Genomic DNA, 23008 nt, shown 5'->3' with positions numbered 1-23008 from the left:
AGCACTTACCACCTGAAGAAGAGCCAGGTAGCCAGAGCCAACGTTATCAAAATTGACTTTAACGTTGACCCAGAATATTTTTCCAGTGTTGTTATACATCCCACAGTCTGTTTTGTTGTCGATGGAGCTATTTAATTCAGAATTTTCATCTGTCATATTGACACATTTCCCAAACTTCCCAGCAAAGAGGTTCACTCCCATGATGCTGAAGATGAGCCAGAAGATGAGGCAGACAAGCAGAACATTCATGATGGAAGGGATGGCTCCCAGGAGGGCATTGACCACAACCTTGGGTGAAAAGGGAGAGGAAAAATACACTTCAAAAAAAAAAGGATGGGCCTGGGTATCTGTAAGCAGTCACTTAGTTGTCTCTGCAAGAAAAATATCTGATGTTTTCCATGTAAGTACTAGAGCTGGCAGGGGGACCTTGAACAATGTCTATTAGGCTTTCAAAGCAAGAGCTGATACTTCTTGGTCTGCTGTGAGACCCTACTACTACTAAAATGCACTTCCACCCTCTTTTTTTGACTTTCCCTTGGTTCTGGAATAGGAGAGAGTCCATTTGCTTCTTTGTTTTAAACTGTATTAACATAAAATTTCTGAAGTATTCATCCATGAGCTCTAGTGCAGAGGACTATTTCTGAGATTGTCAAAAGTAGTTTTTAAAAGGATCAGTAATAATTCTCCACTAGTAATTTGCTTCATTTACTTTTAGCAGATTATGATTGTGTTTGGGGTCTATAACCATGAGCCAGGTACATTTTCTGTGCTAAGTGCTGTACAGGCACAGAAAAGTGCCTGTAAATGTAGATTTTAACATATGCTAAGACATAACAGATTGCTTCATAAAATGGGGTAAGGGAATGGTGGGAACATTTCTTTGAGTTTCACAGTGAAGGCAGCGAATTCATCTGTGAGGTAGCAAAGAAAAACTTGATGGACCAGCAGAAAAATTCAAAGGCCCTGTGAAGGTCTTTTGGAGACCCCGTCACATGCACACTTCATGGCAAGACAGAAAGTATGACATCACCTGTTTCAATTTCAAAATAGACTCCAGACATGGAAATTTTGATAAATTCTGATAATTCATTTAATGCCATTTCTGTCTCTCTTCATAGTGTCAAGATTGCAATCAGAGAATTTTCAGTCTCACTTCCAGAATGTATCCAAAAGCAATTCATGTCCCAGCTGCATCGAGTCTGCTTTTTTAGAAGCACAGAATGGTTTTGGCTGGGAGGGACCTTAAAGATCATCCAGTTCCAACCCTCTGTCACAGACAGGGACACCTTCCTCTATCCCAGGTTTCTCCAAGCCCTGTCCAAAATGTCCTTGAACACTTCAAGGGATGGGCCAGCCACAGCTTCTCTGGGCAATCTGAGGAAGCAATTTCTTCCTAACATCTAATCTACATCTCTCCTCTATTAGTTTAAAGCCATTGCTCAGGTAAGTGTGTGACAGTGATATTGTTTGCATTTCTATCACCTGTTTCCACATGCCAGAGCACATCCCACAGACCTGACTTTTGCCTAAATACCACTGTGGTTATCCTACTGTTTCACATTGCAGTGTACAGATATATTTTACCAGATGGATAAGGGAATCCCTCTCTGCATTTGTACAATGGTAAATTTGTAAATAAATGTAATTAATGTCCAGCAGCACCTCTTTGTTCCAGGTGCTTTTTTGATGGAAAAAAAAAGCATCAAATATTCTACAGACAAACACTTTTGCTTTCTGAAAGAACACTATTTGCAACAATAATTTGAGTAAAGTACCTTTTAATAGGCTACAGGTTTTGTAAATCAATCCAGTAAAATCTTTCAGAATTGAAATGACTCCTCTGAGTTGGCTTGCCATCAGACTTCAAAAATTGTAATTGTGCTCACAGTTCTTATTCTCTACTTTATTTTTGTCTACCTCAGTAAGACAGGAACACAAGAATGATTGAGCAGCAATGGAACAAGATTCCACCTAGGCCAGTTTTAGTTTCAACAGCATTTGGATCAATCACTCCAGGAAAGTCTATAAGGAACATACAAGTACAGAAAAGCACAACTAAGGGGCTCTTTAAAAATTCATTTTATAGTTCCTAAACTGAACTCAGGGTAAACGTGTGAACTTCATAAAGACACAGCGATGAGTTATAAACCTGTTAGGTGCTCATCAGTTCTGACAAGCTCTAATTTGCAATCAGCCTTACCCTCATTCCCTCAAACCGTGACAATGCTCTCAAGGGTCTCAGAGCTCGCAGAGTCCTAAGAGATTTCATGGGGCCAAAGGTACTGCCAAAGAGGTTTACCAACGAGACCTGAGTGGGAGGACAAAAGACAAGTATGAGCAATGTCCTGTCACCTTTATTTCTGTTAAAAAAAAAAAACAAAAACAAACCAACAAGCAAAACCATACTTTTGGTGCCTGGAATACAATATCCCGACACCATTGCTACAGGAGTTGAGGGCACTGTCTGAAATCTGCATCCAGGAAATAATCAGGGATTTTGCTACTATTCCTGTGTAGAAACAGCAAAGGCAGAACTCACATTTACAATAAGGAAGTCCAGCCAGCACCAGGCATTGGTAAAATACTTCTTGAAGCCATAAGCCACCCACTTCAGGAGCATTTCCAGAACAAAGATGAAAGTGAACATTTTGTCAAGAAATCCCAATATCGCTTGAATTCTTTCTCTCTTATGAATATGGATGTCTTCAAATGCCTGAAACCATAATTGATATAGATAAATGGCAAAAGTCAGAAATGAACCTTATACTGTTAAAGTCAAGCAACACTGAGATCTCTTTGTCCCTCAGTTTGTTTTAATACAGAACTGAACATCATCTATTACTAAAATCTATGCCAGCTGATAAAAGTATAGTTCTCCCTGTGCCTTCTCTTTTTTTTTCTCTATGTAGTACAGCCCTGTGGATGCATCCTTCCTGCACAATGAAATTGTAAGAGGACAGTATATATTTTTTGAAATTTATATCATAAAGTTTGTATATTGAAAAAAACTAAGTATTTTTTTCCCAAGTATTAAGAATCACTTGTTTGTTTTAATGGTATAAAATTTCCTTAATATTTCACAATTGTGACATAACTTCCTGAGAAAAATCCAGTATACAGCCAGAACAGAAACAGCTTCTGAGATTTATATATTCTTAGCTTTGCTCATGGTCTCTTATAATTTTTAAAAATATCAATAATAGATTTGCAATAATTAAAATGGTGAATAAATGACTGCTATTTGAAGACTCTTCCCTCATTATGAGTTCAAAGATATTCACTGTGTTTGCTGCTAAAAACAACTTCTCTGGGTGTAAATTAAAGCCAAAAAATCCTTCTGAGTAGATACATGAAACTGTGCTACACAAACCAGGGCTCCACTGCTCAGAAGAATCATGAATACGATAAAGGATTCAAACCAAGAATGTTCAACAATCTGGTAGCAGGTTTTTCTCAGATTCCACCAGGTTTCTCCTCCAAACTTTACAGCACTACCCGGGCAACAATGAAAGTACCGAACACAACCTGAAAGTGAGAGACAGCAATGAGTGCATGGAAGGAATGTACATGAATGTGAAGGCATGGCCAGGAAACTTCTGGGGATAGGAAAAAGTCAATGGTCACAGTTACTGCATCGTTGTTGTTGGTTTTCCCTGTTTTATCAAGAGAAAAAAAATTGGAATACATCTAGTTTGTCTTGTAGTTCCTATTTTTATACACAGTAGGGAGAGCCCCTTTGGACAACTTTCCATTATTTCAAGAGCTTTCTGGGACACTGGACAGGCTCTCACTGACCTGAGGCTGGGACACACAAAACGTCAAGGCCATGGGAAGGGTCTTGATACTACTAAAGCCCTTCTCAGTTTCTGCATACTCTTTGGAAAGCAGAGGTGAGATGCCCCTGAACAAAAAGGCTCGGGAATAGAGGAGGCAAACAGTTGTCTTCAATATTGCAGCATTACACTGTGCCTTGTGAGGTCTATTCATTTATTTATTTGCTTCTGAATTTTATTTATTTGCTGATTTTATACCATAGAACCCAAAAAAACCATGTCATGTTCTAGCTGATACATAGACCCCATAAAATGAGACGTCTCCTTTCCAGCTCACCAGATTCCTTCTCACAGCAGACAATGATGCCAGGGCCACCTAATATTTCCTGATCACCCATTTACAACATCCTGGGTTTGCTTGCTTATTGATTTTTTCACTAATTAATTCTCTTTGGCTAACTTTTTCCTTTCTGTATTCTCTGCATTAATTCATTTTCTCACTATGGCAAACAATGTCAGTCAGAAGGCTTCTGTCATTTCCAGGCATGGAAAAAATAACGTGTATATATGCAAAATCTTATACATTAATTATATAGCAACCTATACATAACTTGCATCCATGATAGGTTATAATATATGTAAAAAAATATTCATATTCTTTTTATTGCAATATTCTCCAGTAATGTGGATCTGGAATTTGAGGCAAGGAATGGCACTTGCACAAGATAAGGACTTTGAGAGGGGGGGAGGGTGAAATCTGTGTTAGGTAAAGGCTTGCTGATTGATTTCTCTCATGGTTTTGCCACAGCAGGCACATTCCAGCCAGGGACTACAGAGAACAAAACAAGACATTTCACTTTTCTTCTCTGCAGCAGGAAAAAAACAAAAAAACCACTTTATTTATTTTGTTCTAATGTCTGAACTGGCACAAAAATGCCATTGATGAAGTAGTTAAAAAAAAAACAAACAAAACAACAGAAACAAACTAAACTAAAATTAACTGAGAATAATCTGACCCTATTGGCTCAGTATCACTAGAGAAACAAGGTGAGATTTCATTCTTCTCACTTCCCAGTAGTGAAACCGTGAGAGCCTTACCTTCTGGAAAACATTGTTCTGGAGTCTTGAAGTCTTCAGAAAATTCTGGAATCTGCTTTAAAACATCTTCAGGATTTGTCAGATCCACTGTGCTGACTTCAGAAGAGCTGACACTGACCAACTACCGAGCACAGTAATATCAGTTACTGATTCTTTCTAATTCCGGTACATGAATTAATCCATGAACAAATAAAACTCAAAATTAAAGCTTGGTTGTGTACTAATATTACAAGTAGTATTGGTAATGGAATAAACTTTGTGACTTTAAAAGGTACAAGCTTAGAAGTACCAATGGGTGCATTCAAACAGAGGCCAAAGCTCTATAATTACAATATCTATCTACATGAACCAGATGTAACTGCCTAATCAGCTGGGAAATTGAAGAACTTTTAAATTGCATATTAGTGTATGTAGTTCTCAAAATGGGATAAATTACTTGGGTTAAACCCATGAAATCATGGAAATTGAATGAATCACATGCATTCACACAGGAGATCCAGATAAATATATCTGTTGTCATGCCAGGAACTGAGCACCCATGACAGTATTCCTGAAGTAGAAATTGGAATTATACACTGCATTCTTCAGTTACAAAGCTTTTTGCCATCCCATTAAACCAAAGACAATGTGTTATGAGTCAGCAATTACGTACTCTCTGCTTTTGTTCCTTCATGTTTCCATAATGCTGTTTTTTACTTCTTTGAATGTATTCTATATTCAAAATTATTTGTAAAATACTTTAAATTACTAACTATCATCTTTAATGACATAGAGAGAAACTCATTTCAAGCATTATGTTTCTTGAACCCAAGATACTTGGACACAGGCAGACTTGATGGAATTTCCCACATGGAAGCTTATCTTTCTTTGAATATATTTTTAATCCTCCTCCCCTTTTTTGGTGGACTCAGATTTAATAAATAGAAGGTATCAGAGAGTATTTTATAAATTATTCATACCCATTACAAAAATTACATTGTAGTTTTCCCATTTCTACATGCTCTCTTTCCTACACTTCTATTTTTCTTTAAAATAAATACCTAAAAATCCTTTGATTTTGCTCACAGAATTCCAGCTCCAGTATTGGCTTCGGTCCAGACAGACCAGCTACTGCAAGTTCAGAGCTGCTTCTGGCACTAAACTCCACTCTGGTAAATCCCTGAACAGGAATATTCCTGTATTTGACCAGTTTTGGAAAGACAACATCACTGAAAAAAAAAAAAAATTGTTACCTCTTTTTCTTCTGGTGATGACAGTTCACCCTTCCTGTCCTTTCCTAGATAAAGCACACTGAATTCTTCAGAGGAAAATCCCGATCCTTTACTCCAGCTGCTGGAATTTTTTATTCTGTCTCCTCTTTGCCTCAGGTGATTTTCATCCTGAAATTAATCTGTGGATTAGAGGGGCTTTCTTTTGCCTTTTTAGGGAGTGTACAAGTCAGAGGGAAAAAACCAATAAGCTATAAATTTCATTTAAAGTGGGAATCTCCAGACAAGAGCCATAAGAAAGGATCATACTGAGTCTCTGATTTTACCTAAGGATAGAACTTTTTCCCAAAACAGATGCAGAAATTAAAGGATTTTGGTGATCTATCCAAAACTTAAGTGAGAATTTTTACATAGGAATTAAGAGGGAAACTTAAGGTGGGAAATTGTGATACCAGAATGACAATTGTGATTAAAACAGAACTGAAAAATTCATAGAGCACAAAGAAATAGGGTAAATATATGATGTCATATCAAAAATATGTCCTTAGTAGAGCCACTCCACACTTAATCCTATCCACTTCTAGTAATTACTACATTCTACACACAGCAAGGACAAAGTAAGGATCAGAGCTATAAATTCATATTCTGAATCCATGATAATGTTCTGTATGCAGAACATGTATTTTTACTCTTTTGTGCAAATAATACCAAACCAGTTGACATTAGTCACATAGATTTTTACAAAAAACATCCAGGTTCACCAAGGACTATCACAATTACCTGTGTGCACCACAGCATGTCAGCTAGGAATTCCTGCAACAATTTTCTTTTAAAATCGTGAAAGAATCTTGGTTTTAAAAGGCTCCAAGTGACGATTTACCCTTGCTCTAAATATTTTCACTTTTGGTTCTAGTTCAAAACTTTGTAACTCTCTGGAAATGGATCAACATATCCCACCCTGTTCTGCTAGAGACCGTCTTCTCCCACGCATCCCTCCCTCCCTTCATCTCTCTCCATGATTCTAGTGTTCCAACACAAATAAAGGAATCCATTACCTGTTTGCTGTGTTCTGTGTCTGTAAATGAGCTCAGTTTATCGTCATCTTCAAAACCCTCACTTGTATTCTCTGCCTCAGCAATAGGGACACAAACAAATATATTGGGGTTGCTAACAAAGTCTTCAAGACCTGGGCATTTGTCCCTGTTTTTCTCAATCCATTCATTATTGTAATTCTCTTTACAACTCTTTGTTTCTGTGCAAGGAAGTGAGTTCTGTGCAGTCAATCTGATTTTCTTCCTGTGTATTTTCTTTATCTGCCTGAGCTTCCTACAACAGGCATCCCACGTCACGCTCTTGACAAAGTGGAATCCCTTGTGGATCCGAGCGAAGGCAATCCGAAGATTGTTCATTTCTCCATCATCCTCTGTTGTCTGGAGACTGTCAGTACTAAAAGAACTCAGCAGCAATGCAATGAAAAGGTTGAGAACCTGAAAGCAGTCGAAATAATAAAAAAATTAAAAGTCCGGAGAGTAGCATTCAAAAATCTGAATTCTAACTTTGAAGAACACAGATGCTACCAAAGTTCAGTCTCTACTGAGCAAACCAAGAAAACCAAGGTGATAAGGAAATGACAGCGACTGATCACATTTTGGTTGATGAAATCCTCTGTCAGAAACGTCAATGTTCCCATTGCCCTCCTCCCAAAAAAAGTAATTTAAAATACCAGAGAAAACAGACCTGTGTGTGACAAAAGCATTACTTGGCCAAAGCAACTTTTCAAAGGTTAAAGTAGTAACATAGATTCACATCTTGTCAGTTTAATAATTGTCTCTTCATTCTTCAAATTAGAATTAAATCAGGCCTCTGTAGAGTTACTTCCAGAATTCTGTGAGATCAGATTCAGGCCCAGAAATTTCCTCAAATCTGCCACATTATCACAAAAATCAAAACCAAGAGAAGCTTGAATTTCCCATTTTTTAAGTACCTTCAAATAAGGGAATTTTTAAACCTCTGTTTGTTTTTTGTTTGTTGGCTTTTAAGGGAATGTGAGAATTTAATTTTTTCACTAGTGTTTTGGTTTTGAATGGGATCCATGTATCTTAACTTTTATCATGGCAGAACTGGGCAGATAACACCTGTGAGCCATCCAAGGACCACAGGCAGTGGAGAGTATCAGCTTTCCAGAGATCAATTCATCCCATCTGTCTTAGTTATTGACTTTAGACTGGAATAAATCTGTCCCAGATACCTCTCTCGGCTTCCTTGGACCATAAGAAAGCCTGGAAAAAAGTGCAGGCTAAACACTTCATTGCTTGACTGTTAACGTTATGTGATAGAAATATCACTCACAGCATTTCATCACTGACATCAATCCTTGCGGTGTGGAACAGGCAGGACATTAAATACATATTTGGTACTCAGCCACAGAACAGATATTTCCCATAAAGGTCTGCCTAGAGTTAATTATGTTCAGATTTTTTTTTTACAATTAAGAGAAATTTGGTATATGAATGAAGGATGCGAGGAACAAAGTTACTAAAAGAAGATATTTATGACTTGGGCATTAAGAAAGGAGAGCATAGGACAGGAAGGCAGGCTTGTTTCAGCACAGAGTGTGAGGCTGTGTAGGTTATGCCATTACAGGATCTAGCTCTTGGATGTAAATGTACTTAGAGATTCCCAGAGAAAATCCTGATTTCAGTGGTAGCACTGTAGATTCTGCCATTTGCTGATAAAGAACTCAGTACTTGCGTGAGATCTTAAAAATAATTAAATAAAATTGATTTAGAGAGGGACTTAAGCACTTGGCCTAATTAATTCAAGCAGGTAAGCCATAAGCCTCACTGATTATTTACATCCAAATCCCAAGATGTGAAGAAACATAGCTGCCTGTATTGTATTTACCATGAAGATATTCCTTGTCACATTGCCCCATGAAAAGGTCAAGTGATGCTGTGTGCAAAGCACACAAAATGGGAAAATACAGGCAATGGCTCAAAGGTGAAAGGAAAAGGAGACTAAAACATAGATAGGTAACTTTTCCACCTGTTTTTAGGCAAGCTACCTTTTGTTGACAGAACAGCCATTAAGTGGAGTCCACCATAGACAGGATGATGAGAAGGAAACTTACCACTAAATTTCCTATCACCATGACCAGCAGAAAGACAACAAGACACAGTGATGGTTCAGCAACCACCATGCAGTCCCACATGGTCTCAATCCATTCTCCACACAGAATTCGGAAAATGACGAGGAATGAATGGAAAAAGTCCTTCATGTGCCAGCGTGGCTTGCAGTCTTTGTTTATTTTAGAGCAGTTGAGCACATAATTTTTCCCAAAAAGTTGCATCCCTACTATAGCAAAAATGAAAATGATGATTGCCAGGACGAGGGTCAGATTACTCAGTGCTCCCAGGGAGTTACAAATTATTTTAATTAGAGTGTTTAAAGTTGGCCAGGACTTTGCCAGTTTGAAGACCCTCAGCTGTGTAGCAACATAAAACATAGTGTTAGACATCGGTAGAGATAACTCATCTTTGCACCATGCAAATCCTACAACAGCCAAATTACTGATATTCGGAATTATTCCAGCCATGCAACATTTGTGGCACATTAATACTTTTTAAAAGTATTTATAGATGTTTTTTCTTTTGACTGGGCAACATTGCAGACATAAATTAGTCACCTCATAAAGGACCAGACTAAATTGAGACCCTGATAAATGCTTGGCTCACAAAGGGAAATGTCCATGCAATGCTCTTGATGTAGATTATGGTGCTTAATTTACATGTAACACAAAGGACCAAAAGTTCAGGGACTGCTGCTGTAGCACTATGAAAAGAGTCTATCTTTTGATAAACCAATTTAAATCCATCCCTGGTATATGAAAAGGATACCTTAACATCATTTCCACATCTCTTTAAATACTGTTTGTACTGACACTTTTTTTCTTAATTTCCTGCGCTAGTTTTTAATTATTTGCATCAGTTTTATAACATGTCCATTCTGGAATACTTTTTCCTTTGAATATTTCTCAGTGTATTCAAAAGAAATATACTTATTAAACTCTCACTCTAACATCACAAGGAGTTTGAGTGTGTTTTTTATTCTTAAAGCCAAGATGAGGAAATAAAAATAATTTGGGTAAAAAAAAAATATCATTTCTTGCCTCCTAACTACAGAAGTATTCTCTATTAAATTCAGAAGATAAAGTTTCATACAACTGAGCATGCATGAAGCATTACCAGTCTGAAGGATCGTAAAACTGACAGGGTTCCTCCTTTTCGCCTTTCTTTCTTGCTTTTGTGTTTGGGGAAACTCAGTTCAATTAAACTCAGTGTCACAATGACACTGTCAAAAATATTCCAGGGCTGCTGAAAATAGTAATAGGGATCTAGAGCGATGATTTTTAAGATCATTTCTGCAGTGAAGATTCCTGTGAAAACCTGTGACAAAGAAACAGTAGCATCAGCCTAAAAGTAGCCGTGAATTTATCTTATCTTTAGGTCATGTTCCCTCAAATAACATTCATGGACAGGTTAATAAAACCCGTGTTTATGAAGTCCTAATGAACTTTTAATTAAAATGAGAGGATTGTTTTCTGCCTTCTCAGGAGCATGCCAAAGTGTGTAAAAAATCCAAGAGTCATCTATATTAGAAACAAAGTTTAAAAATGCAGAGTTTGCTAATTTTTAATTTTTACTGTTACTCTTTATGTTTCAAGTAAAAAGACACATCAACCAATTAATTAATCCTATAAAAAGCCACATAGCTGAGAATTTGCTTACCAAGTTGCCTATTTTAAGCATGAATTTAAAAGTGGGTGACATGTTATTGTGCTCCAGTGCCATGAACAAAGTGTTCATCACAATGCAAAGGGTGATGGTGAGATCAAAAAAAGGATCCTTTATGAAAGCAGCCACTTTTTCCTTGATTCTCAACCAAAGTGGACAACAGTCCCAAATTAGATACTTTAAAGCAAAGTTCTTCAGGCGTGGTGGGCATTTCCTCTGAGCTTCTTCGTGTTCTAAATGCAAAAAAAAAATCCTTCTATCATTAGTTATCACTGAGCAAGATGGTGAAATGACAACTTCAAGCATTCAAAAGACCAGAGAAGAAAAAGGAAACCTCTCATCTCTCATAGAGCATGAAGCTCCCCTGCACTTTTTACCATTCATGTGGTTCTTACATCAGCTGATAAACATGAAAATAAAAATTCAGAGAAAATTGGATTCCAAATTCTTTCATGAGCACTTCCTTCAAAAGCCGTTGGAAGGAGTTGTATTTGTCTCAGACTGGTGCTACAATAATCTGACAATGAAGATATTTGTGATGCAGAGGCCTCACCACAGCCTCTCGTTCTCACAGGACAATAGAGCAGCTATGGCACTTCCCACCTTGTCCTCATGTGAGTGTCTGGGACAACATCTGTGTCACACCCACCAACTTTTTGTCTCCCTTGACTCTCAAGGCAATTTAAAGAATCAGTGGCAGACACAGGAGCTCTGACTCTGGCAAATCCAAACTGTCTGAAATTTGGCCTTTGGCCATTTCTATGGGAAAAGTCACACCTACCATTTCCCAGCTGATGCAAGTTCCAGACATCTCCATTTTCCATAAGTAAAACTTGGGACAGAAGCTGTTTTGTCTTTGTCATTTGCGTCTTTTTAATCAAATCTAAATCTCATAACTTTTCTTTCTTCACCATCAATATTAACGAGTCCTTCAAAATGCTTTTGACCCAGCTTAAGTCCTGTGCAAATTCATTGACCAACTGGAGCTAGCTTTAAATACAAGCACAGTAGGAATTACTCCTCTGGTTTTCAAGGACCTGGAAGCTTTTCAGAGATAGATGATCTGGATCTGACTCATTTCCTTTTCTTAATTGGACTTGTCCTTATTCCTGTCCTCTGTTTAATTTTCATTTCTTCTCCCCCAGGCTCAAGTACCAGATTGCACCCTACACCACTTATTCCAGAGTGATCACGTTGACTCAATCCTCGTTTCAGGTCTGGCTCTTGTCTTCCTCTAGAGCTACAAGTCCTGTTCCACCCCACTTCGCAGCTCAAACTGTGCAACAAAACCCAGATCTTTGATAAATTACACTGCAAAGCAAAGCTCAACTGGATTTGTTGCAACTGTGATTCTCCCAAGAAAAAAATCTCCTAAAAAATTAAGGAAAGGGACCTCCCAGCCACAATGGTACCCCCCTGTTAAGTCCCATACTTGTGGTCCAAGAACTGGTGGTAGAGCTGCTCAAAAGAGCCAAAAGAAAACAAAAGTTCATAATCCTGAATAACTTGGACTGAAAATTTTCAGCAAGATCTGCAACAAAAGTATCAGTCATCAAAATAACTATCATTGATTAATTCCCACCAAAAATTCACACGGGAAGTTAAGTTAAAGGAATAAAATTGTGAGGTTAAGTATTCAGTGTCCAAGAATAGCCACAACTAATTTTACTTGCATAATCTTATTAACTGTTGAATTCTGCATACCTGTGTGTCTGCCGCTGACCCAACAGAAATCACAGGATCAGGAGGAGAAAACCGTGTCCCAGTCCTGCAGGTCAGATGATCAGAAACACCTTCCACCCACTCTTCCAACCCCCTTCACTGTCTGTCCTACAAAATGAGCCTTTTCAATAGGCAAAGAATGTGTTCCAGTACATAAAGACATATGTATAAGACCTTTTTTTTTTTCCTAAAAAAAGTCCAAATTAACAATGAAATTCCTAACTACACACCTACAAATCACTGCTAACCTTTAAGAAGTATATTTTGTTATTTCATGGTAGTGTTACCTTGGGGTTGAAATAAACTTAATGAGGAACCACTTACCCTCCAAGACACTGGTAATTATGCTGACGACACTTGCTGCCCTTTGTCTCTGAAGAGCCTCATTAAAGTACTCCGCTGACAGATGAGGAGGTAAATGCATCATGCTGCTCTCATTATGCACAGCTGGCTGCTCAGAGAAGTAAACACGATTAGGGAGATACCACAGGAATGAAATGAGCCAGGATGTGATGATGGGTAACTGTGAGAGTTAATAGGAAAAATGACATGCAGCCAAATAAATATACCTTCTTACAAGATGTAATAGATGGTGAGATTGAAGGTCCTGCTCTGTAATGGGGCTGCAGTGAATGGATCCTGCAAGCCCGTAATACGGGGCAAGCACAGCCTTGTAAATGAGTGCATGAGGGGAAATAGGCCTAGGAATTATTCAAGAGACTAATGGAATAGGAGAGAGGTGATGGATAAATGGGGGAAATTGGGAAACTTACAGGCAAAAGCTGCTGCATGATGCTAAAGGGGCTATGAACAAAAAAAAAAAAAATCACAGGTATTATTCAAAATTACACCCCTGGGCAGCATTCAGGATGAAAAGACTCTTTGGTGACTTGTAATTTCAGCACTAGGAACCTTTAAAACTATGTTAATACAGTTAATGAATGGCAGAAACATAAGGTTTATAACAGGAAGGCAAAAATCTAGTTTTCAGGAAGTATCAGACTATTAAAAACCAGTTTCTACAGACAACTTAAAAATTCCCCACATCACTATGCTTGAGTTCACATCACTGTTTACCATTAAGCTGAAACTCTTAAAACAACCAAAAACCTCCCCTGCCACTGATCGATAAGCCACAATACGAAGCATATATTTAAAATAATAGATTATTCCTTACCAGATCCCTCTTTCCCGAGTCTTCCATGACTGGTGGAAGCATGACTCCTTCAGAGGACACTGGATCTTGGCTGTGCACCCTGCTGCTCCCTCCTCCCACCCCCAAACCCACCCCAAGGTGGTCATCCACGTTGGTGCCCTTGCTGCTCCGCGCGCAGTTCGGGGTCGCGGGGTGGGAGCTGTGGCCCCTTTGGCTTTGCAGGCTGGAGCGTCTTCCCATCTGCGTTCCCGACAGGGACTGGCACCGGGTTTTGTGTCCCCCAGCGCCGTGGGTCTCCTCATCACTGAAATCCGCCCTGGAACCCACCTCCACGGTGGGCATTTGGAAGTTGAACACGCTACCGTGGCTCAGCCTGCGCTTCGCCTGGGTGGCGTTGGGGCCATACACCAGGCCGAGGAGAGACTGCAAGCCCAGGAAAAGCAAAGCAGAGAGAACAGCATAACATCACAGAGAAAATCTGGGGAAGCAGTAAATTATTAGAGCTTCGTAACATTTACTGTCAACCATTGCAAGTCCAAAACTCTTATTTGATTTCAATTTTTCAGGAAGGATTATGTTTAGATTTTAAAGGGCAGGTAATAAAATTTTATGAGCTGTACCAGCCATTTTTGAGAGAAGCTTTATACTTAACATTTTAAGTATGAAGTTTTTAACAGAGAATGATGGTATAAAAGCCAGGTTCTGATAGTCATTCACTTCTTTTTATTTCTCAATGTTATAGAAAATTTATTTAAGTATTTTAACTTTCCTTTCATCCTTCAGTTATAATACTTACTTTTCAAATTAATTTTTACATCTAATTCTTCCTTATCCCAAAAAGTTGTTTATTTTAAAGACTTAAGAGTGATCTGTGTTTGCAATGGGATTTGGTTTATGTTTTCAAGCAATTAATTTTAAATTAAAATTAGAAAAGCTGTAAGGATCTCAGATTCAGATAATAGATTACCAACTTTCGTTGACTGTCTGGGAGCTGTGACTTGGGGAATACTTCTTCTTCTTCATTATCTTCTATCCCCAATGACTTATTTCTCTTTTTTCTATTGTTCCTTTCTTTGACTTCTTTGGTAGACAGAGAAGAGGCTTCAAAGGAGCTAAGTGACAGGATATCAATCCCTTTAATGCCCAATGACTGAAATTAAAAGAGAAACACGGATGATATTTTTGCTGGGTGCTTTGAATAAAAGCAGAAAGAAAACACTTCTGTGCTCTATACTCTTATTTCCTGTAAACAACTTGTGTTTCACAAAGCTCGTTAAAAATCTTCAAATATGTGATAATGCTACAAGAAAGAGTTTCCCCAACATATGGAGCACTGAACAATTTGCTATTTGCAGTGTGTTATATGATCACGTGTACTGGGCCTGCCAGAGGCAAAATAATCACATTATAGCTCCTACTCCTCCATATGGCAAATTTGCTTACAATAAAAATGCTCAGTTTGAAAATAATGCAGTGGAATATATCCTTTCCCCAAAATAAATGCTCAAACAGTAATAAAATTCTCTCTTTTCATTTAGGATCCTTGGGACTGTATTCACAGTGTAGATGATTTTCCTTCCCATGATGAATTTAGGATGATATTTTAAAAACAAAGGAGTATCTTGTTCCAGAAGCTTCTAAGCCATTTAAGTTATCAAGAGACTTTTCATTCAACTACAATAGGTTTTGGCTCAGATGTTAATGCAGCAGAATTACTGTATGTTTCTTTGCTCAGCAGCCCAAATGACAAAATAGAATAGAAAGCATTAAGAAACAACTACATTTTCTTTTGGAAGCTGCTGGTTGATGGAATTTTGTTTTCCAGATTTTAAAATACCACTTTTCTTAAAGTAACATCAACCATTAATGCTTTTTATCCAGAATAAAAATAATTGTTTCACAGGAAACATACACCACTGAACAAGGAATTGTTCTGCAGCTCCTGGAATCACTAATTTCAGTAAGTTGTCACTTGCTCCTGTTTCCATGAGTGGCTTTTATACACAGCACTACACAGGGAGTGATGCTTTTTCTTATGGATGGGGCTCTGAGCAACCTGGTCTAGTGGAAGGTGTCCCTGGCCATGGTAGGGGCTTAGAATGAGGTGATCTTCAAGGCCCCTTCCAACCCAAACCATTCAATGTGATCAACAATAGAACTCTGAGACAAACACTTAATAAAGCAAATAATTTATGTACCTCTTGCCCCTTCTGCAATAATTCCATGGCTTCCCGAAATTGCCTTTCCTTTGCCTCGGTTTCAGCAATGGTGGCCTTGTTCTGGTCCTCATATGCCATTGTTACTACAGCCAGAATCAAGTTGACTAGATAAAATGAGCCCAGAAAGATGACCATCATGAAGAAGACTATATACACCTTCCCAGAAGCTCTGAGGGTCTGCAAGCAACACACCCCAGAGATAAACATTACCACAAAAAATACCAAGTAGCCTTTCAATGTGTCTCTGAAATTCTTTAGAAGCACTGAGCTTCCTAGACACAACCCTTTAGGAAGCTTAAATGGAATTAGATCTTCCTTAGCCCTTCTTCCCCGTCTTTCTCCCTCCTCCTATCCCCTCACATGTGAATCACTGATTGTACACCCCATGATGACAACCAGGGAGGCATTTTTATATTTTTGAAGGACAGTACAGAACCCTTTTCATACTTTTTTCCAAGAGCAGGGTGAAAGGGCTGGGGGGCACTTCAGCATCCCTTTTCTGGGAGTCACAGGGAGAAGGGAAGACATGGGCTTGATGGCTTGCAGCTATTGCTTTTATTTGAGGTTTCTTGTCCTCTCTACACATTTTCTACTTCAACTAATGACAATCAGTTCTTCTGAACCATGCACAAAGCTGGTACCTGTTGGTACAGACGCTCCCAGTAGTCCTGGGTCATCAGGCGGAATAAGGAAAGAAAAGCCCAGCCAAATGTGTCAAAACTGGTGAAACCATAATCAGGATTTGGCCCAATTTTACAGCATTTATAGCCAGGAGGACAGACCCTAGAATTAATAACAAAAAGTGGAGCTCTCATAACAATGCAGATTTCAAGGAAAACGTCAGCTTATGCAAGAGTTCTGATTATGTTTCATCTCTGCAGTTTATTACAAAACAATTTTCTACTCCAGGTAGTATTGGCTGAAAGGAAGGACTCTCAATCCAGCCGCAAAAGAAGATAGGCTGGAGTAGACCACCATCCCAGGACAGCTCCCTCATCTCCTCATCTCCAATCCTCATCTCCTGCCCCTCACTGCAAAGCAGCCACATCTCTCTTCTTGCCCAAACCTGCCCTCCAAATATCGTGTTTTGTTTTTCCAGTTTAACACTCATGAGCCTTCACAGAGAGGAAACTGTCTGTCCTGTGCTACTCCCCAGACCTTTCACCTTTTCAGTTCTCTTGTACATCCATGGAGAAGAGGAAGAGCACTTCTGGAAAGTCTAAAAGACTAATTAGATCTGAATAAGCTGACTGCAGGTTCATACTTCATTCCCTACAAGAATTAAATTATCTGACTGTTTGCTCTACTTTGTTTTCTGTGTTCTTGTTTCTGCATTCAAGGAAAGCTTGGAATTTCTGCTTTTGTCTCACATGACTGAGCAAACATAGGGGCACTGAGGCAGAGAAAACTTCCAAGAAAGAAATAATCTTAAGTGCACTTACCCAGCACCATGACCACACAGCAAAATATCCACAGTACCATTTTTCCTAGCAAAATAATCTATTAAAAAAAAAAGGGGGAAAAAAATTAAACCCAGAGCACTTTCTAGCCTGAATACTCTATCATTTAATATGAGTAGTGATGAGTAACCAGTGACCAGTAAGAGAGAGTGCACAGGTTTCCCATGCTCACATTAACTGCACTGGATTGCAGGATGTCCTGGCCTCATTTATAAGCATGCATCTGTGTATGCACAAATTTCAGACTGAAGGCAATCCTTAATGCAGAATTTTTAAAGATATTGTCACTTTGGCTATGTCTGTATAAAGGAAATGAGGAATAGGAAGGCATAGGCTCAAATACAGACACGGAATCCCAGAGTCATTTGGGTTGGAAGGGACTGTAAAACTCAGCTCATTCCCACCCCCTGCCACGGGCAGGGACACCTTCCACTATCCCAGGTTGCTCCAAGCCCCATCCAACCTGGCCTTGGACACTTCCAGGGATCCAGGGGCAGCCACAGCTTCTCTGGGCACCCTGTGCCAGGGCCTCACCACTCTCTGAATAAAGAATTTCTCCCTAAAATCTAATCAAAATGTTAAACCAATTCAATATTTGGTAAATGTTGGCACAAACTCTGGCACAGTTCTGGCCTGTAGCAATTACCCCTCTCCAAGATAGTGTGTGAACATCACAAGGAATAGAATAGACCAGCTCTGTTTCCAATGAGCAATAAAAAACAAAGTCCTGTTCTGAGGAGGAAGAAAGAGTATTCGGCTGTGTGAATCTCCACCACTGCTGAGCCAAACAGCAGCTCCTAACCCTGCTCAGCTTGTGAAACAACACAGATTTTTAATTTCTTGAGCTCTACTTTCTCCAGGCCATTGCCTTTATACAGCTTCAATGTTCTGCGTATACCAAAATATAGATCCTTTTGCTTCCTGTTCTTCAGCACAGAAAATCAGCATTTTTAGCCCTACTTTGTCACATCCATTGTTTCTGTTATGTTCTAGTGTTCTAGTCACTGGTTCCTTTTCAAGTTTGCTTTCAATTGTGATTTTTACAGCATTCTGTACATGTAAATTACTTGCTTCTTATGTGTAGACTTTTGGTAGGAACAAGTGAAAAAAGGTTTTCCTCAAAACCTTTTTTACACTTTCTTCCCCTGGACTATGAAGTTATTGAAGAAATTCTGTCTGAACAAATCTCCCACACAGAGTTTGGACAAACAGCAATTCTGGGTGGCTTTTCCTGTATTTCAGTGGTTCTCCTGGGACAATTCTTCTCTCCCTCTGCAACTGCTACTATGTCTGAACTCACTGGGGGAGATTTTCTTCAGTGATGAAGCCTTCTTCATATTTCTGGCACAGACATTGATTATTTTGAGCCTGTTTTTTTCACATAAATTGAGGCTTCTCCTTTAGCACAAGGCTTTGCTATTCTGAATTGCATCTTACAGTTGTTCCTCTGAGAGTGCTTTGATGCATTTTCAGATCTCTGCTCCATGGTTCCATCACCATCCTCAGACAAGGTGTAAATGTGAAAGATGTATATTGTATATATCTTATATAAGACATAAAATAAGATATATTTGATGTCAAGTAGTAAGTAATTTGACTTTTCAACAAATTCCTCTGTTTCAAGCTGAAGAACAGTTCTCCCTGGGCAGGAAAATGAAGAAGTATGGGCTCTTCAGGCTGTAGTAAAAGGTGAACTTTGGGGAATTGCAACAGAGAATGAGCTAATGTGTGTTTCAGTTATTGTCATATCATTCAGGGAAACAGAACCGGATGTTACTGGAAAATTTGGGAGTGCTTTTTGCTATAATGAAGGGAAGGAGTGCATTCCTGGATGCCTGTGAGCTGCTCTGGCAATCGGAAGGCCATTATCAGGTAGTTACTCATCAAAATATCAATCAAGACATCAACATACTTCACAGCTGTGGTTATACATGTGTGCATAGGTGTCTATATCATTATCTGAAGAAGAATTAAGGAGAAAAAATTACCTGAATCATTAGCAAACTCTTCATAACTTTCCCATGTTTTATTACAAAACTCTGTAGTGTTCCTAATGCACTTTTGTCTGAGATTGCCCTTAAAAAGCTGGAGGCCTATGAGGGCAAAGACACTCAAGCAGAAAACAGTCAGGATCATCACATCAGCGAGTTTCTTAACAGACTGGATAAGTGCCCCTACAATGATCTTGAGTCCTAAAAAGACAATGTAAAAAGGAAAAACAGGATGAAAAACTGAGATTCAGATATCATACTTGATTAGAGTTAATGTATAAAAGCCAAAGTACAAGAATTACAGGATAACATGTGGCACATATATTTGCAATATAAGTATATTTGGGATGAGAGTGACTAATATGAGAAAAATATTTTTTTCCTCCTTTTGTTGTCCCTACAATTTTTAGATTTTTGTTTAATCCCTGAAAAATACTCATGCAAAGGTGACAAACTAGAGATAGCCTGGTTTTCTTAAGCCGTAAAAAGTAATACTCATGATGCAAATGATACTTCCAACACTGGTAATTTGTGAAGGTAATATCCAACCTAAGCCTCCCCTGGAAGGGATAGATGGTGTAAGATCATTAGTAGTAAAGCCCCCTGAATATTCAGAGTTATTTCTGCGGGACCATAACACACAGACCGGCTAAAGAATATTATGTTAAATTGACGTTATAAAGTACTAACAGTATCTTTAAAAGCATAATGAAAAGAAACTATATTCAATATTCTTTCTAACACTTGACTCATTCTGACAGGGACAGATGAACTGAGACACTTTTTGTGTCCACAAATTCAGTTGTGTCTACAACTTGTGAAAGATACAGGGGGGAAAAAAAGGCAGAAGCCAATGGTTTGAATGAAGCAAAGAATGAGTTGTAAGGAGGAGAAAATACTCAGCAAATAAGATTTCTTACCTGGGACTACTGAAATGGTTTTCAAAGCTCTCAGAACCCTGAAAGTCCGAAGGACTGACACACTCCCCAAGCGGCTAAATGCTCCCACATACCTGAGAAGTCCAGATGTGAAATGTCAAGTGGTTGGACAGAGTTGACAGCACAATTATCTTACAGTGGTCATTCTTGGATGTCAATCTTTCCAAGAGTATTTTAAGTAGTAAAAAAACTACATATCAAGGATTTGTCTGAAGACTTATAAAATAGAAATGTATTTCTTGATTTTTAGAGTTTTCCTCTAAGGTGGCTCCTGGCTTGTGCACAGCTGCTTTTGTGTAAGCATTTTCAAACATTATTCATTTAAAATACAAATGTAACACTCCAAATTATGAATTTCCAAATGCTGGCTGAACTGTTTTGATCTCCCTTCTGTAGCTGCATTTAACCACTATATAGAAACTTGATAATTAAGAGAAAATTAAGCTTAAACTATGATTTTTGGAGATGGAGCCCTAATTTAATCCACTGTCCTGGTGTCTATACCCATCACCCTAATTGGAAAATTATACTTTCATTCATGGGATCAGTAAGTCTGTATTTATGCCCAGCTCTCACATTTCACCAGTCTAAACACATCCATTCACATATACCCACCACTGGGAATATCTTTCTCTGCACAGCCCTATTCCCTTCTTGAAAGACTAAAATGTTGTAATACAGCGAGTGCTAAACAAGGAGAAAAGTCAATGTTCTAGACAGTTTCAGATGCAATTAGGAGCCATGGGTTGGTTTTTAAACCACAGACAGCCTTTTGCACCACAGCAATGAGAACCTCCAGCACAGAGAGCCAAGGCAGGTAATCCATATTTTATGCACTCCCACTTACGCCATGACGATAACGGTGAAATCCAACCAGTTCCAGGGATCCCGAAGGAAAGTGAATTCATTTAGACAGAATCCTCTTGCCAATATTTTTATCAGTGATTCAAAAGTGTAAATGCCAGTGAAAGTAAATCTAAGGAGGGGAGAAAAGTGCCAAAGGGAAACAGCAGTATTAGCACTCAGTGGAAGAGGCATGGTCAGACTATTTAATGTCTGGGCCAGCAAACTGAGACAATGGTGGAAAGAGTAGGCTCCTGCTGGATTTCAGTGTATTCCATCAGGATCTGGTTCCCATGGAGCTGGAGGCAGTAGGTGACTGCAACCTGAACATGCCTGTTAATGTGCAACCCATGACATACTTTTTGGCGTTCAACAATTTTCTCCAAACTCTTTCATAGAAGTTTTCACAATTGCAGAAACACCAAACTCCCAGTTATTAGCTAAAATAAAGATCAAAATTTGTTTCTTCCTCCAGTTTCAAGTGGCCAAGTGAACATGTGATGTGCTGTGTTATTTACTTTGGGCACACGGCAATCATTTCTGTGCAGAATATGTAAAACACTTAGAGGAATACAAGAGTAGAGGGTTTTCAATTTAAGACGGCAATTATTCTTATTAATGGAAAATTAGCAGTAAAAGCTCTTCTGGACTTAGTTGAGTGCACTTATAGTTTCAAGAAGGCAGCAATATCCCTACAGAATTCAAAAGGCTTTCATTTGGTAGTCAGCAAATGCACTAAGAAATTGTATGGATGTAATGCTTCCCTTTTCATTTGGAAAGAATTATTCTGAAATTATTCTTGGAATGCATTTGAATGCTAGTTGATACCAACAGCAGATATAACTCTGATCCAACCTTTAATTTTCTCATAGGTAGAGAAGCACCTCAGCATCTTCTGGAGAGGTGTATTTTAATACCATGCGGAGTCTTGTTCCTGCTTGCATGAGGATTTGCCATTCCAAGCTGTTTCAATGTCATTTAACATGAGATAGTAAAAAAGTAATTTTAAAACTGTTTTTAATACCAAGTATTTGGGAATCTTGTCCCTTGTGTTAGGTATTCAGTATTCACATTCTAGCATATTTTGCCAAAGTGAAAAAGTGAGAGCTGAAATAGTCTCTAAAAAAAAAACCAAAAACCAACAAACCCATGGCATTATACGTTTCAAGGCTGACTACAAAGACATGGATTTATTGTGATTTAACATTACAGGTGTTGGCATGCTGAAGAGAAAAGCTTTACATTGTAACAGCACCCTGCAGGCCAAGAGCTCCTGACAGAACATTTTATTAGAGCAAAACTCAGCATTTCAATATAATTAGCCAGAATTTTAAAAGACAGCAGCTCCCTTGTGCTCAATCAACATCAGTGACAATGGGAAATGCATTTTGATAGAGAGCAAATAATTACTGAGTAACTTCAGAAAATGGGAAAATTGGAGCAGCGGAACAGACATGAAGCCAGTTCAACAGTGAAACTTCATCTACACTCACTCTCTCCTATAACACCAAAATTATTGTAGATATTGGGTTTAAGGACAAAACTACTTCCTCAAATAAAAAATAAATTTAAAAACACCCTTAAACAAGCAACTTTCCTTTTAAATCTCCCACTAACTATCTCGAGTGAAAGTGGCAAGTCTCAATAACTCAATACAACTACATAATTAAAAAATATACATACCCCCAGATACTTACTCAACATATGTGTTCCATGAAGACGACGACGACTCAGTCAGAGCCATGAATACACAATTAGTTAATATGGTGCACATGATAAACCAGGTGAATAATGTAAGTCATGGGAG

General features: G+C 38.5%; 1 protein-coding gene across 1 annotated transcript in view; it reads right to left on the bottom strand.

Annotated features, from left to right (window-relative positions):
* The window catches only part of LOC116444130 (sodium channel protein type 5 subunit alpha-like), a 32093-nt gene that overhangs the window by 5604 nt on the left and 3481 nt on the right, over nucleotides 1-23008 (bottom strand). Inside the window, exons 3-22 of the mRNA XM_032109241.1 lie at nucleotides 22899-22998; nucleotides 21206-21334; nucleotides 20341-20432; nucleotides 19418-19621; nucleotides 18726-18728; nucleotides 17412-17469; nucleotides 16611-16752; nucleotides 15949-16146; nucleotides 14718-14900; nucleotides 13772-14173; nucleotides 12919-13045; nucleotides 10867-11105; nucleotides 10324-10524; nucleotides 9210-9563; nucleotides 7135-7566; nucleotides 4872-4992; nucleotides 3371-3525; nucleotides 2540-2713; nucleotides 2201-2308; nucleotides 10-288 (exon numbers count right to left, since the gene is read on the bottom strand). Of these exons, the coding sequence (XP_031965132.1) occupies nucleotides 10-288; nucleotides 2201-2308; nucleotides 2540-2713; nucleotides 3371-3525; nucleotides 4872-4992; nucleotides 7135-7566; nucleotides 9210-9563; nucleotides 10324-10524; nucleotides 10867-11105; nucleotides 12919-13045; nucleotides 13772-14173; nucleotides 14718-14900; nucleotides 15949-16146; nucleotides 16611-16752; nucleotides 17412-17469; nucleotides 18726-18728; nucleotides 19418-19621; nucleotides 20341-20432; nucleotides 21206-21334; nucleotides 22899-22998 (3701 nt within the window). The remainder of the gene's footprint in view (nucleotides 1-9; nucleotides 289-2200; nucleotides 2309-2539; nucleotides 2714-3370; nucleotides 3526-4871; nucleotides 4993-7134; nucleotides 7567-9209; nucleotides 9564-10323; nucleotides 10525-10866; nucleotides 11106-12918; nucleotides 13046-13771; nucleotides 14174-14717; nucleotides 14901-15948; nucleotides 16147-16610; nucleotides 16753-17411; nucleotides 17470-18725; nucleotides 18729-19417; nucleotides 19622-20340; nucleotides 20433-21205; nucleotides 21335-22898; nucleotides 22999-23008) is intronic.

The sequence above is a fragment of the Corvus moneduloides genome, chromosome 1, assembly GCF_009650955.1.
Source record: "Corvus moneduloides isolate bCorMon1 chromosome 1, bCorMon1.pri, whole genome shotgun sequence".
Lineage (NCBI taxonomy): Eukaryota > Metazoa > Chordata > Aves > Passeriformes > Corvidae > Corvus > Corvus moneduloides.
This window is presented reverse-complemented; position numbering and strand designations above follow the sequence as displayed.